An 11,679-nucleotide genomic window follows, 5' to 3' on the forward strand; every position below is an offset into this window, starting at 1 on the left:
ACTTCCCCTCCTCCCACCTTATCCCAGTCCCACGCCTCCAACTCTGCACAACCCTCTTGACCTGTCTATCATCTTTCCCATCTATCCGTTCCACCCTCCTCTCCGACCTATCACCTTCATCTATCTATTGCAGTCTCACCTACCTCCACCCCCAGGGCCAACCCCTCCCATTTATCTCTCAACCCCCTTGGCCCACTAGCCTCATTCCTGATGAAAAGTTTATGGTCTAAATGTTGATTCTCCTGCTCCTCGGATGGTGCCTGACCTGCTGTGATTTTCCAGCACCTCGCTCTCGACTCTGATCTCCAGCATTTGCAGTTCTCATTTTCTCCTGTTCCCATCTTCAGTCAACCAGTTCCTGTCTGGCAGCAGCCTGAGATTAGACGAGTCTCTTTGTAACCTTGGAGTCGTGATTAACCCCAATGTGAGCTCTGACTTCATTAGTGCAATCATGAAGGTCACCTGTTTCTATCTCTATATCATCTTACTTACCTCTTCCTCATCTCATTATTCCTACAAAGACCTTCATCCATCCCTTTATCATCTCTGGACTTAAACTATTCAAATGCATTCATAGTTGACCTCCTTTGGCTCCCAGTTACGAGTCATTTTGGCTTTGAATTTCTCATCGATGTTTCAAGTCCTTCCATGGCCTTGCCGACCCATCTCTGTAATCTCCTTCAGTTTCATAATGCTCAAAAATCTGTTTAAGCTTATCTAATTCTAGACCCTTGAGCATCCCCAATTTTAATTGCTGTATTGTTGGTTGCTGTGCCTTCACTTTACTCAGCCTGAAGCTCTGAAATGTTACTCTCTGCAGCTCTCCAATTCTCTTCCTCTTTTAAGAGACTCCTTAAAACATAACCCTTGGTTACCTGACATTCTGTGATTAACTTGTCATATGTTGTTTTAACATATAGCTGTGAAGCATGTTGGACTGTTTTATTATTGTTAACTATAAATTCTTCTTTTTGATTTTGGTGTAATTGGGTCTTCAATGGCATTCTAAATTTGAATTTCTATTGATAAACTTGGCCCCCAAAAAACTCTCAGAATAACAAACGAAGATTCAATGGCTACCATCATCTTTAAAGTTTAATATTTCAGCTACTGTAATCCTATTTGAGCATCATAATTTTCATTTCACTTTGTGAAATGATTTTCAAAAATGTAATAATACAAGCTGTAAATTTTCTGATTTGCTGTCAATGATAGTTCTTCAGTCTGATTGATTAAATGTTGCTGAATGTCATAGATTACCCTCCAGATAGCTTTGAATCTGGTGCTATATCAGAATAAAGGGAATTGGTGCTTTAAAGTTTACTAAACTCTTGTGGGTAATATTCCTGAAGTCAGTGCTCAACACCATCCCTCCACAGTTGACAACAAAACCAAGGCCACTCAATCTAAACAGAAAAGTAAAGGTGCTACTTTGGAATGCGAGAAAGAGTTGTTCTTTCAAACTTCCAATTAAATTTGAATTTAAATTTAAATCAAGTAGTGAACTTCTGTGTGAATTAGTTGAACAATCAACCCATTTGAAGACTAGTCACATCTGTAATGATGAAGCATTATGTTTGCACAGATCTTATTGGAAAAATAACAGCATTAAACATGAGCACTTATTATTGGCTAGCAAATTTTATCAAATTAAAAGTCCCACCATGAGTTGTGACTGTCATATGCACATCCATCAGTTTTGTCGATCCATACTTGGCTCTGCACCAATAGCCTTGGCCTTTCTGTTGTTTTAGAAATTATACACTAATAATGTGTTAAACTCCCCATAGAAAGTCAAGCCTGGCAATTGAGAGTATAAGCACTATTTTAATGATGTATTAATTTTTAACAAAGGCAACTGACCTTTCCTTCTCAGGAAGTGAGCAATTTGAACTGTTAAATCTCACTTGAGTGTTAAATGTTAGAGCTTCCTAGAATACATAATAATTAACTTTCTTGGTTTCCTTTAAATTTATTTTCTCTCTTTTAATCTAATCTACCTTCTCTCACCTTATTTCTTTCTGTAGTTGATGTAATTCTGAGCGCAAATGCCTATTCTGTCATGCCTGTATATTTCTGTAACATTAAATCCCTCCATGGTGTTGGTTTCACCTTTTCTTGAACTTGCAACCTTGTTATCCTCAGTATCTGCTCAGACTTCCAGCAATTTGCAAGCAGTTTTATTTCACAAAGGGTGCAGAATTTCCATCATGCTCTGTACTTTTATTCCAAAGGTTACTTGCCAAGTGTCTGTTCATATGATCATGGATATTTGACAACTCTGTATTGGTGAAAGTAACTGAAGGTTTGCCATGTGATTGATTCAGTATTTTTAAAGGGAGCGTTGATCTGGTTCATGCAATAACATTTTCATTCTACGTTGGCCAAACAGTTTTACATTGGCTCCCCACTTGTCCAAGGTACTATCTAACTGGGGTAGACAGGTAATGTACAAAATATGGATTGATGGGTCATGCTGTCATTTCCTTGTCTTCATGCATTTATATGTAATTGTACAGTGGAAGGTCCATTATAACGTGAATGCCTGTGTCCAAAATTCGAAACTGCATTATAGCTGGACCTTGGTGGTAAGAAAATTTCTATTTTCTGCCATTTCTAACTAGCAAATGAAGACTAAATAAACATGCTCAATTATTTAAAAAAAACATTCATTGAACTGGAACCCATGCATCACACGGTAAATCCTAATATTTATTTTATATCTGTAACATGAGTGTGACTTAAGTCAATTACATAACCCTTGGGATCTTAATCCCTGAAAGTGCAAACAGATTTCACATTACAGCATATTGTCTGTAAACAATGCTGTCAATTGTGAAACCAAGTGATCATAGAATATGTTAATAAGTTTAGGGTAACAGTATTTACTAAAAGATGAAATACTGTGACTTGCACCCAGTCTGAAATTGGGTAGAGGCAGCACCTTAAATATGAAGATGTTTTAAAGGAGTTTTAACATACATTTTCTTTGTTTACACATGCACTTGTACATGCAAGCTCTTACCACAGCAAAATTCACATATTTTGAAATTATCTTTCTTTTGCACCAGTAATTTTAGCATTATTGGAGTCAATTCGCTCAGTTGTTTGGATGGCTGGCTTGCGATGTAGAATGAACCAACAGTGTGGCTGGATATATGTACCAGCTGAGGTCACGGTGAAGGCCCTGCTTTCAGAACCTTATCATTTATTTTAGGCATTTGTAATCTTCAGATTAAATTCACCAGCAATCGACTCTCCCCCAGTGAGGAGCAGTCTTTTTTGGGAACTTGGTGACTTGCACTTCATACATTATTTGAACTACTATCGACATGAAGCTTTCTGGGGATCTTTGTTTCATATCGCATATGCAATTTTCTCAATCGTTAGATAGCGATTTCTGGTTTGCTGTTCATGTTTTTAAAAGACTGTTTTTGAACTGGATGCAGTTACCCTAGCTGCAAAGATAAAATGAATTTGCACTTCCTTTAACGCTTAGAACACTTTTGGATGCCCTAAAACACTACATGGACAAAGATCATGTACCTACATTAATATTAAATGTTATTTTATTTACAGGAACCTTGTTAAGAAATATGGTCCCAAACGTTCAAGTAAAGATGAAGAACCCAGGTAAAGACTTGATTATGGGCATATTTAGCATTTGATATCTGTTCAGGGATGGAGAGGAATTTACAGAGACGGAGGATGATGCAGTCGTTGTGAACCATTATAGATGTCAATAATGTAAAGAGAGGTTCTACACAATTGATATGAGGAGCTAGACACTAAATTATGAAGGAGAACCTCTGGATTGTTATCTGAACCATACGCAAATTGGCATAGGGAAAATATGATTTGAGATGTGAATGATTGGCCCCTTGATATTTGATGGTGTTACCATCACTGAATCTCCCACTATCGATATCTTGCAGGGCAGAAGGTTACCATTGACCAGAAATTGAACTAGATTCACCACATAAACACTGGCTCATTATTTTACCTTCTGATGCATGGAACACTCATTCTCTCTAAAGTTTCAAAACTGTTTCAAAATAACTCAGCATGGAAACAGAAACAAAGTTAATTTTGAGCCACCAACAAATAGAAAGCTCTCAAATTATCAAACACTCAAACTAGAAACCACTTCAATAAGTGATATTAAATATGAAGTAGTCCAGCACTATGTCAACTGTGCCAGTGTTGTTGTCTTCAAGCTACAATATCTTTTTAATGAGGGTCTCTGAAGTCAACAAAAGTGGTCTCAGCCTATAAGGCTGTTGTATTGACTAACTCCAATATGAAGTGAAGCGGTGATGGCTGAGGGGAAGGAAACCAACAGGGCACTATGAATTCCACTTCCCCTCACAACAATGCCGCTACTATGGAACAACCTATAGATCCAAGTTTGGGCTTCAGAGTAATCTCAACACTCAAGCCTGACAGAGGTCATCCTTGTGTGTGAGGGATTGTGGATCATGATGACAGAGGAAAGTGGGAAAAATGAGGGCCATCTGTTTTGGTTAAAAAATGGTTTTGATCTGTGGTTCTGGACATTTTCATACTACTAGGGTTTCCATATCACCTGCTGTCAACTTGATGAAGGTTGATTGCAATAATTAGTCAAGAGCTTGTTTTATCATTGTATCATTACCAGGATGGTAGAAGGCAAATTAGATGGGCACATTTTCACAATTCCTTGGTTCCTGTGAAATTGGTGATCTTTTATACACACAAGATTTCTCACTGTTTTTGAGAGTAATGGATGAGGTGACTAGTTCTCTACTTTGAAAGTTAAGGATGTTTATACATCTTGCGCCCTTATATTACCAGTCACTGATTAACATCACAAAGACCAATGACAACAATTCGCAAATCACAACTAGTTTAGCAGTGTCTTTGAATAAAAGCCAATGAGTTGAGAACTTGATTGAGTTTTTTGAAGAAGTAACAAAGAATACTGATGAGGGCAGAGCAGTAGATGTGATCAATATGGACTTCAGTAAGGCGTTCGACATGGTTCCCCATGGGAGACTGATTAGCAAGGTTAGATCTCATGGAATACAGGGAGAACTTGGCATTTGGAACCAGAACTGGCTCAAAGGTAGAAGATAGAGGGTGGTGGTGGTAGAGGGTTGCTTTTCAGACTGGAGGCCTGTGACCAGTGGAGTGCCACAAGGATCGGTGCTGGGCTCTTTACTTTTTGTCATTTACACAAATGATTGGATGCGAGCATAAGAGGTACAGTTAGTAAGTTTGCAGATGACACCAAAATTGGAGGTGTAGTGGACAGAGAAGAGGGTTACCTCAGATTACAACAGGATCTGGACCAGATGGGCCAATGAGCTGAGAAGTGGCTTTAATTCAGATAAATGTGAGGTGCTGCATTTTGGGAAAGCAAATCTTAGCAGGACCTATACACTTAATGGTAAGGTCCTAGGGAGTGTTGCTGAACAAAGAGACCTTGGAGTGCAGGTTTATAGCTCCTTGAAAGTGGAGTCTCAAATCGATAGGATAGTGAAGAAGGCTTTTGGTATGCTGGTCAGAGTATTGAGTACAGGAGTAGGGAGGTCATGTTGCGGCTGTACAGGACACTGAGGGGTGACCTTATAGAGGTTTACAAAATTATGAGGGGCATGGATAGGATAGTCTTTTCCCTGGGGTGGAGGAGTCCAGAACTAGAGGACATAGGTTAGGGTGAGAGGGGAAAGATATAAGAGAGACCTAAGGAGCAACTTTTTCACGCAGAGGGTGGTACCTGTATGGAATGAGCTGCCAGAGGATGTGGTGGGGCTGGTACAATTGCAACATTTAAGAGGCATTTGGATGGGTATATGAATAGGAAGGGTTTGGAGGGGTATGTGCCGGGTGCTGGCAAGTGGGATTAGATTGGTTTGGGATATCTGGTCGGCATGGACAGGTTGGACCGAAGGGTCTGTTTCCATGCTGTACATCTCTCTAACTCTATATGGGTGGAGGCAGAAATTGAAGGCTGTAGGTTTTGAGATAGAAAGGATTTGCATTTCACTTTCTGATTAAGTCTCCCAACACATTGTTTACATTTGATTGCTTCTGCATAGGCTTTGAAAGTCTCAAATCTATCATATCTTGTCCCTAGTTATATCTCAATTCAATGCTCCTTCATTATGTACTTGCTCATATTGCATCCAAATTCATCTCGTGTGTGATGTTTACATTGACACATGATTTAGAGGTGTCGATGTTAGGTTCTTTTCCCAAGGTTTTCCACACGAGATACAATTTGCGCACACCAAATTCTGTAAACAGTTAAGGTTTATTAAAGCTTGTACAATTTCGGTGACCCTTTTAGATCCCCCTCACAGGCATTCGATGTTGAGTCAAAGTGAGACACTGAACAAAGAAAACACATCCCCTTTCTCCAGGTCAGTTGGCCATGCTTACAGATGCTCTGGCCAATCCCCCACAGTCACATGCCCCTCAAGACATACCCCAGTTACTCACAGTCACATGTTATTCCAGGTACAATGGCACGATGAGATCATCCTTTGAAATAATGCAAATGCTAATGCCCTAATCGTGGGGAATCGTTATGCAGACAATTTCCTGACTCAGTGATTTTCCCAAGACAATGTAAGTGCAAAATAGCTCTGGCCAGAAAACATTTCTGAATGGAAGAAATTGAACGATAGTTTAACTTGACAATAGCAAGGGGAATAGTAGCAATGATGTCTAATTGGGGTGTGGGTGATTCGCATTCTTGCCTATCGTCCCCACCCAAAGATAATGCAGTTTAACCCTTAACATTATATTGTCCAGAGAGAGATTCCCATTTAATCTTTTAAATTTACACCCATGTTGGACTGGGGTGGACAAAGTTAAAAAATCACATAACTCCAGATTACAGTCCAACAGGCTTATTTGAAAGCACTAGCTTTCGAGGTGCTGCCTCTTCATCAGTTGGTTGTGGAACATGACCATATGACACAGAATGTACAACAAACAAGTTACAGTGTCATGGAGTTGTAATGATATATTAAACTTTAGTTGTTTAATCTCTCTTTACAACTTCATGACACTAACTTGTTTGCTATAAATTCCGTCCATATGGTCATATTCCACAACCAACTGATGAAGAGGCAGCGCTCCGAAAGCTAGTGCTTCCAAATAAACCTGTTAGACTATAACCTGGTGTTGTGTGGTTTTTACAGTGACACAGTTTCCCATTTATTTGTTCAATTACATGATACTGCACTTTAACTTGGTCATTTATAGATTATTTTAACTATTGTTTTGTTGCCCAATTTTACATATATTTTTACTAAGGCTGATGCTTTGCCTGTATTAGCGTATGGATGAAAATGGAATAGTGTAGGATAGATGGGCTTCAGATTGGTTCCACAGGTCAGCGCAACTTCGAGGGCCGATAGGACTGTACAGCGCTGTAATGTTCTATGTCTGTGTTCTAACATATTTTACCTGACAAAATCAGTCACTTTCTGTCCCCATTGAGGAATTTAACAATATTGCCTGCACTAATTCTAATTATTTTGTTTCTGCAGATTTACCTACTGTCAATCCTTCTTTCAAGTTCTTAATGAACTCAATGACTATGCAGGCCAACGTGAAGTTGTTGCAGAAGAGATAGGCCATAGAGTCTATGGGGAGCTCATGAGATATTCTCATGAACTAAAAATGGAAAGGAAAGCTGTGAGTGTTCTCTCATTTATTTTCTTTACATGATGAAATGTAGACTTCAAACTAATTTTAGATTCTTTACTTTTTGTTGAAAAGAAATGCAGAACTCTGATTGTGATGGACAGAAAAGTTAATGCAATACAGTTCATAAAATAATTACAGATGAGGGAGCCATATATCCAAATTCATCTGTCCTGAAAGATCCAAATACCTGCATTGTACCATCAAGTTATTTCTGAAATGCTTTACAAATATTTTCATTCATTGCTTTATCTGTATCTCTATGCATTGCCCATTCTTGATGTTAGTCCTAAATTTATTTTTTTTACTGCTTTAAATTTACATTTCCCTTGTCCTATTATGGCAATTTAATTTGAAATGATGCTGTAAGTTTAATGCTACGTATTGTGTCTTGTATACATGCACAAATTTATTTCCTAGATGCTGCCTTAACAGATGACAAGCAACTTTTTTTTCCAGTATTTATTCAAAACTTAAGACTATTGACCCTTTTGAGTTTAACCTCCCAGTTCTTCTGCACTGACTAGCAAAGAATCAGTTGCAAGTTTTATTTAACATCAGTGTTGAAAAAAGAATGCTCTTCAGTTATGGTTCTCTGTCCATTGTTAATAAGGTTATAATGTGAAATATTTAACCTAATTCCTGAATGGATAATTGTTCTGCACGTAATATGATATTAGAGTTTAAGAACAATTTCCCTAAATTATGTTCTACCTCCTCCTCCCAGAATATCTTTTCCCCAGATACAATGGTCAATGATCAATCACTTACACACTGTCAGGATTTCTGGAGTTTCCATGGGCATAGAGGGTGGGCAGAGTGAATGTTATATCTGAAGCTTGACCCATGTAAGCTCGAAATTATTGATCAAGATGCATGTTGGAAAAGATTTGACATTAAGGAGAGAGACAAAAACTGGGAGAACAAATGGAAACAATTGGTGTTCCTGTCCTGGACCAATGTTAGTATGTCTCTGCATTTTCCAGTAGGAATCTTTTTAATGTTCAGGAGTAGAACAGATGCTGATGTTGTATTCTGCTCTGCCTTTGCTAGGCATACTGTGGTGCCCCACGTGCTGACAATTTTTGTTTTGTTTTAAAATATAGTTGTATCAATAGAATTAACTTGTACAAACATAGTTTATTTAATGTCCAAAAACCGTCCAGTACTTTAAAAGGAACAATTAAAATTGATGCATAGTCAAAGAAGGAGATGCTTGGAGCAATGGCAAGTAGCTTGATCAGAGTGTCGTTTTGGGGGATGGTGTGTAAGGAGGATGGAGAGCCATAAAGTTTTTGTGCTTGAATCCGAGGTGATGGATAAGCGATTGAAAGCACAGTTGCTGATAATGGGATGAAAGGATTGCAGGATGTGTAAGATAACTCAGAATTATAAACTGGAGGGATGTGGTTATTGCATTGAGTGATGTAAAAACCAGTATAAATTTTTTTAAGTTAGAAGCTTTGGTGGAGCAGTATCAGTCATCAAACAGATGTTTTGGTGAGGAGGACTTGATACATGTAAGCATACAGGCAGAGCAATTTGAAAATGATAACCTAGTGGTATTATCATGAGAATAATAATCCAGAGACTGAAGTAATGTTCTGGGGACAAAAACAGAAATTGCTGGAAAAGCTCATCTGTGGAAAGAAATCAGAGTTAACGTTTTGGGTCCTGTGACCCCTCTTCAGAACTTTATTTTTTTGATGCCTGGAAAGAAAAGGAAAAGCTTCTTGTAAGCATGTTGAATGAGCCGGAGGTAGAAATGTAACTGGTGAGCAGAACAGCTCTGAGCCAGTGTGAAGCGGTGCTGTTGGTGAGAGGTTGCATATGACAATGCATGGCACAGTGTGTGGATCTCAGGATGAGGCAAGAACAGCATGGAGTTTTTTGAAGACGTAACAAAGAGGATTGATTAGGGCAGAGTCATAGATGTGATCTACATGTACTTCAGTAAGGCGTTCAACAAGTTCCTCATGGTAGACTCGTTAGGAAGGTTAGATCATGTGGAATATAGGGAGAACGAGCAATTTGGATACAGAACTGGCTCAAAGGTAGAAGACAGAGGGTGGTGGTGGAGGGTTGTTTTTCAGACTGGAGGCCTGTGACCAGTGGAGTGCCACAAGGATCGTTGCTGGGTCCAATGATTTGGATGTGAGCATTCGAGGTACAGTTAGTAAGTTTGCAGATGGTGCCAAAATTGGTGGTGTAGTGGACAGTGAAGAAAGTTTCCTCCGTATACAGCGGGATCTTGATCAGATGGGCCAATGGACCGAGGAATGGTAGATGGAGTTTAATTTAGATAAATGTCAGGTACTGCATTTTGGAAAGGCAAATCAGAGCAAGACTTATACACACAATGGTAAGGTCTTGAGAATGTCACTGAACAAAAAGACCTTGGAATGTGCGTTCATAGTTTCTTGAAAGTGGGGTCTCGGGTAAATAGGATAGTGAAGAAGGTGCTTGGTATGGTTGGTCAGTGCATTTGAGTATAGGAGTTGGGAGGTCATGTTGTGGCTGTACAAGGCATTGATTAGACCACTTTTGGAATACTGCGTTAAATTTTCTGGTCTCCCTGCTATAAGAAAGATGTTGTGATATTTGAAAGGGTTCAGATAAGATTTACGAGGATGTTGCTAGAGTTGGAGGGTTTGAGCTGTATGGAGAGGCTCAATAGTGGGGCTATATTCCTTGGAGCATTGGTGGCTGAGGAGTAACCTTATACAGGTTTATAAAATCATAAGGGGCATGGATAGGGTGAGTAGACAAGGTCCTTTCCCTGGGCTGGGGTAGTCCAGAACTAAAGGGCATAGGTTTAAGATGAGAGTGGAAAGATTTCAAAGGGACCTAAGGAGCAATGTTTTCACAAGCATGTGGTGCATGTATGGAATGAGTTGCCAGAGGAAGTGGTAGAGCTTGGTACAATTGCAATGTTTAAAAGGCATTTGGATGGGTATATGAATAGGAAGGGTTCAGGGGGATATGGGCCAAATGCTGGCAAATGAGACTAGATTTATGTAGACTATCTGGTCAGCATGGATGAGGTGGATGAAAGGTCTGCATCCATGCTGTACATTTCCATGGCTCTTTTACTCTATACCATGCATGGAATAAAATTCAAAATCTAAATGTACAAATCTGTAATTATAGACCTGACACATTATCTAATCTCATGTGAAAATGGGTAACAATTGTAACACTGACTTTAGTATTACTAGACTGTTATCCAATTTCATGATTGAATACTTGGAGGTTGTTTTTTGTTTTTGCAGCACCTACAAGAAGGACGTAAAGCCCAGCAGTACCTTGACACATGCTGGAAACAGATGGATAATGTAAGCTTCCTGATTTTCTCTTTCAAACTCTATTCTGGCAAGAACTGAGGTGTTGTCACCATAATTGCATCATTTTAAAATCAGGACTTGAGACCAGGATTGAAAGAGGGGCTTATCTCTTGGAGGGTGGAGGATTGTCAGAGATCACTGACAGAGGGGTGGGGCCATTGAGGAACCCGATGAGAATTTTAGTTTTGGTAGAGATTCTCTCTGGATTCTAACTCCTGCCAAGTTAGCTTAAATTTTTTCCAGCAGCACAAGCTAACCTCCCCACGAGGATGTGGTCCCATTCCAGTTTAGGTTGTACAGGTCCCACCACTGCAAAATTGGTCCCAGAAATCTAAAGCACATCTTTTTGCACTATCTCTCCAGCCACGCATTCATCTGGACTAATCTCCTATTCCTAATGTCCTTGTTAAAATTGACTCCATTTTATTGAACTATGTGAGCAACTTGGCATGTAGAGTCATAGAGATGTGCAACACGGAAACAGACCCTTCGGTCCAACCTGTCCATGCCGACCAGATATCCCAACCCAATCTAGTCCCACCTGCCAGCACCCGGCCCATATCCCTCCAAACCCTTCCTATTCATATACCCATCCAAATGCCTCTTAAATGTTGCAATTGTACCATCCTCCACCACA

General features: G+C 39.4%; 1 protein-coding gene across 4 annotated transcripts in view; it reads left to right on the forward strand.

Annotated features, from left to right (window-relative positions):
* The window catches only part of fnbp1l (formin binding protein 1-like), a 201,806-nt gene that overhangs the window by 133,575 nt on the left and 56,552 nt on the right, over window positions 1-11,679 (forward strand). For all 4 annotated transcript variants that reach the window (XM_043698825.1, XM_043698826.1, XM_043698827.1 and 1 more), the window contains exons 3-5: window positions 3,580-3,633; window positions 7,542-7,689; window positions 10,971-11,033. In XM_043698825.1, coding sequence (XP_043554760.1) covers window positions 3,580-3,633; window positions 7,542-7,689; window positions 10,971-11,033 — 265 coding nt within the window. The remainder of the gene's footprint in view (window positions 1-3,579; window positions 3,634-7,541; window positions 7,690-10,970; window positions 11,034-11,679) is intronic.

This window comes from Chiloscyllium plagiosum, chromosome 11, assembly GCF_004010195.1.
Source record: "Chiloscyllium plagiosum isolate BGI_BamShark_2017 chromosome 11, ASM401019v2, whole genome shotgun sequence".
Classification (NCBI taxonomy): Eukaryota; Metazoa; Chordata; class Chondrichthyes; order Orectolobiformes; family Hemiscylliidae; genus Chiloscyllium; species Chiloscyllium plagiosum.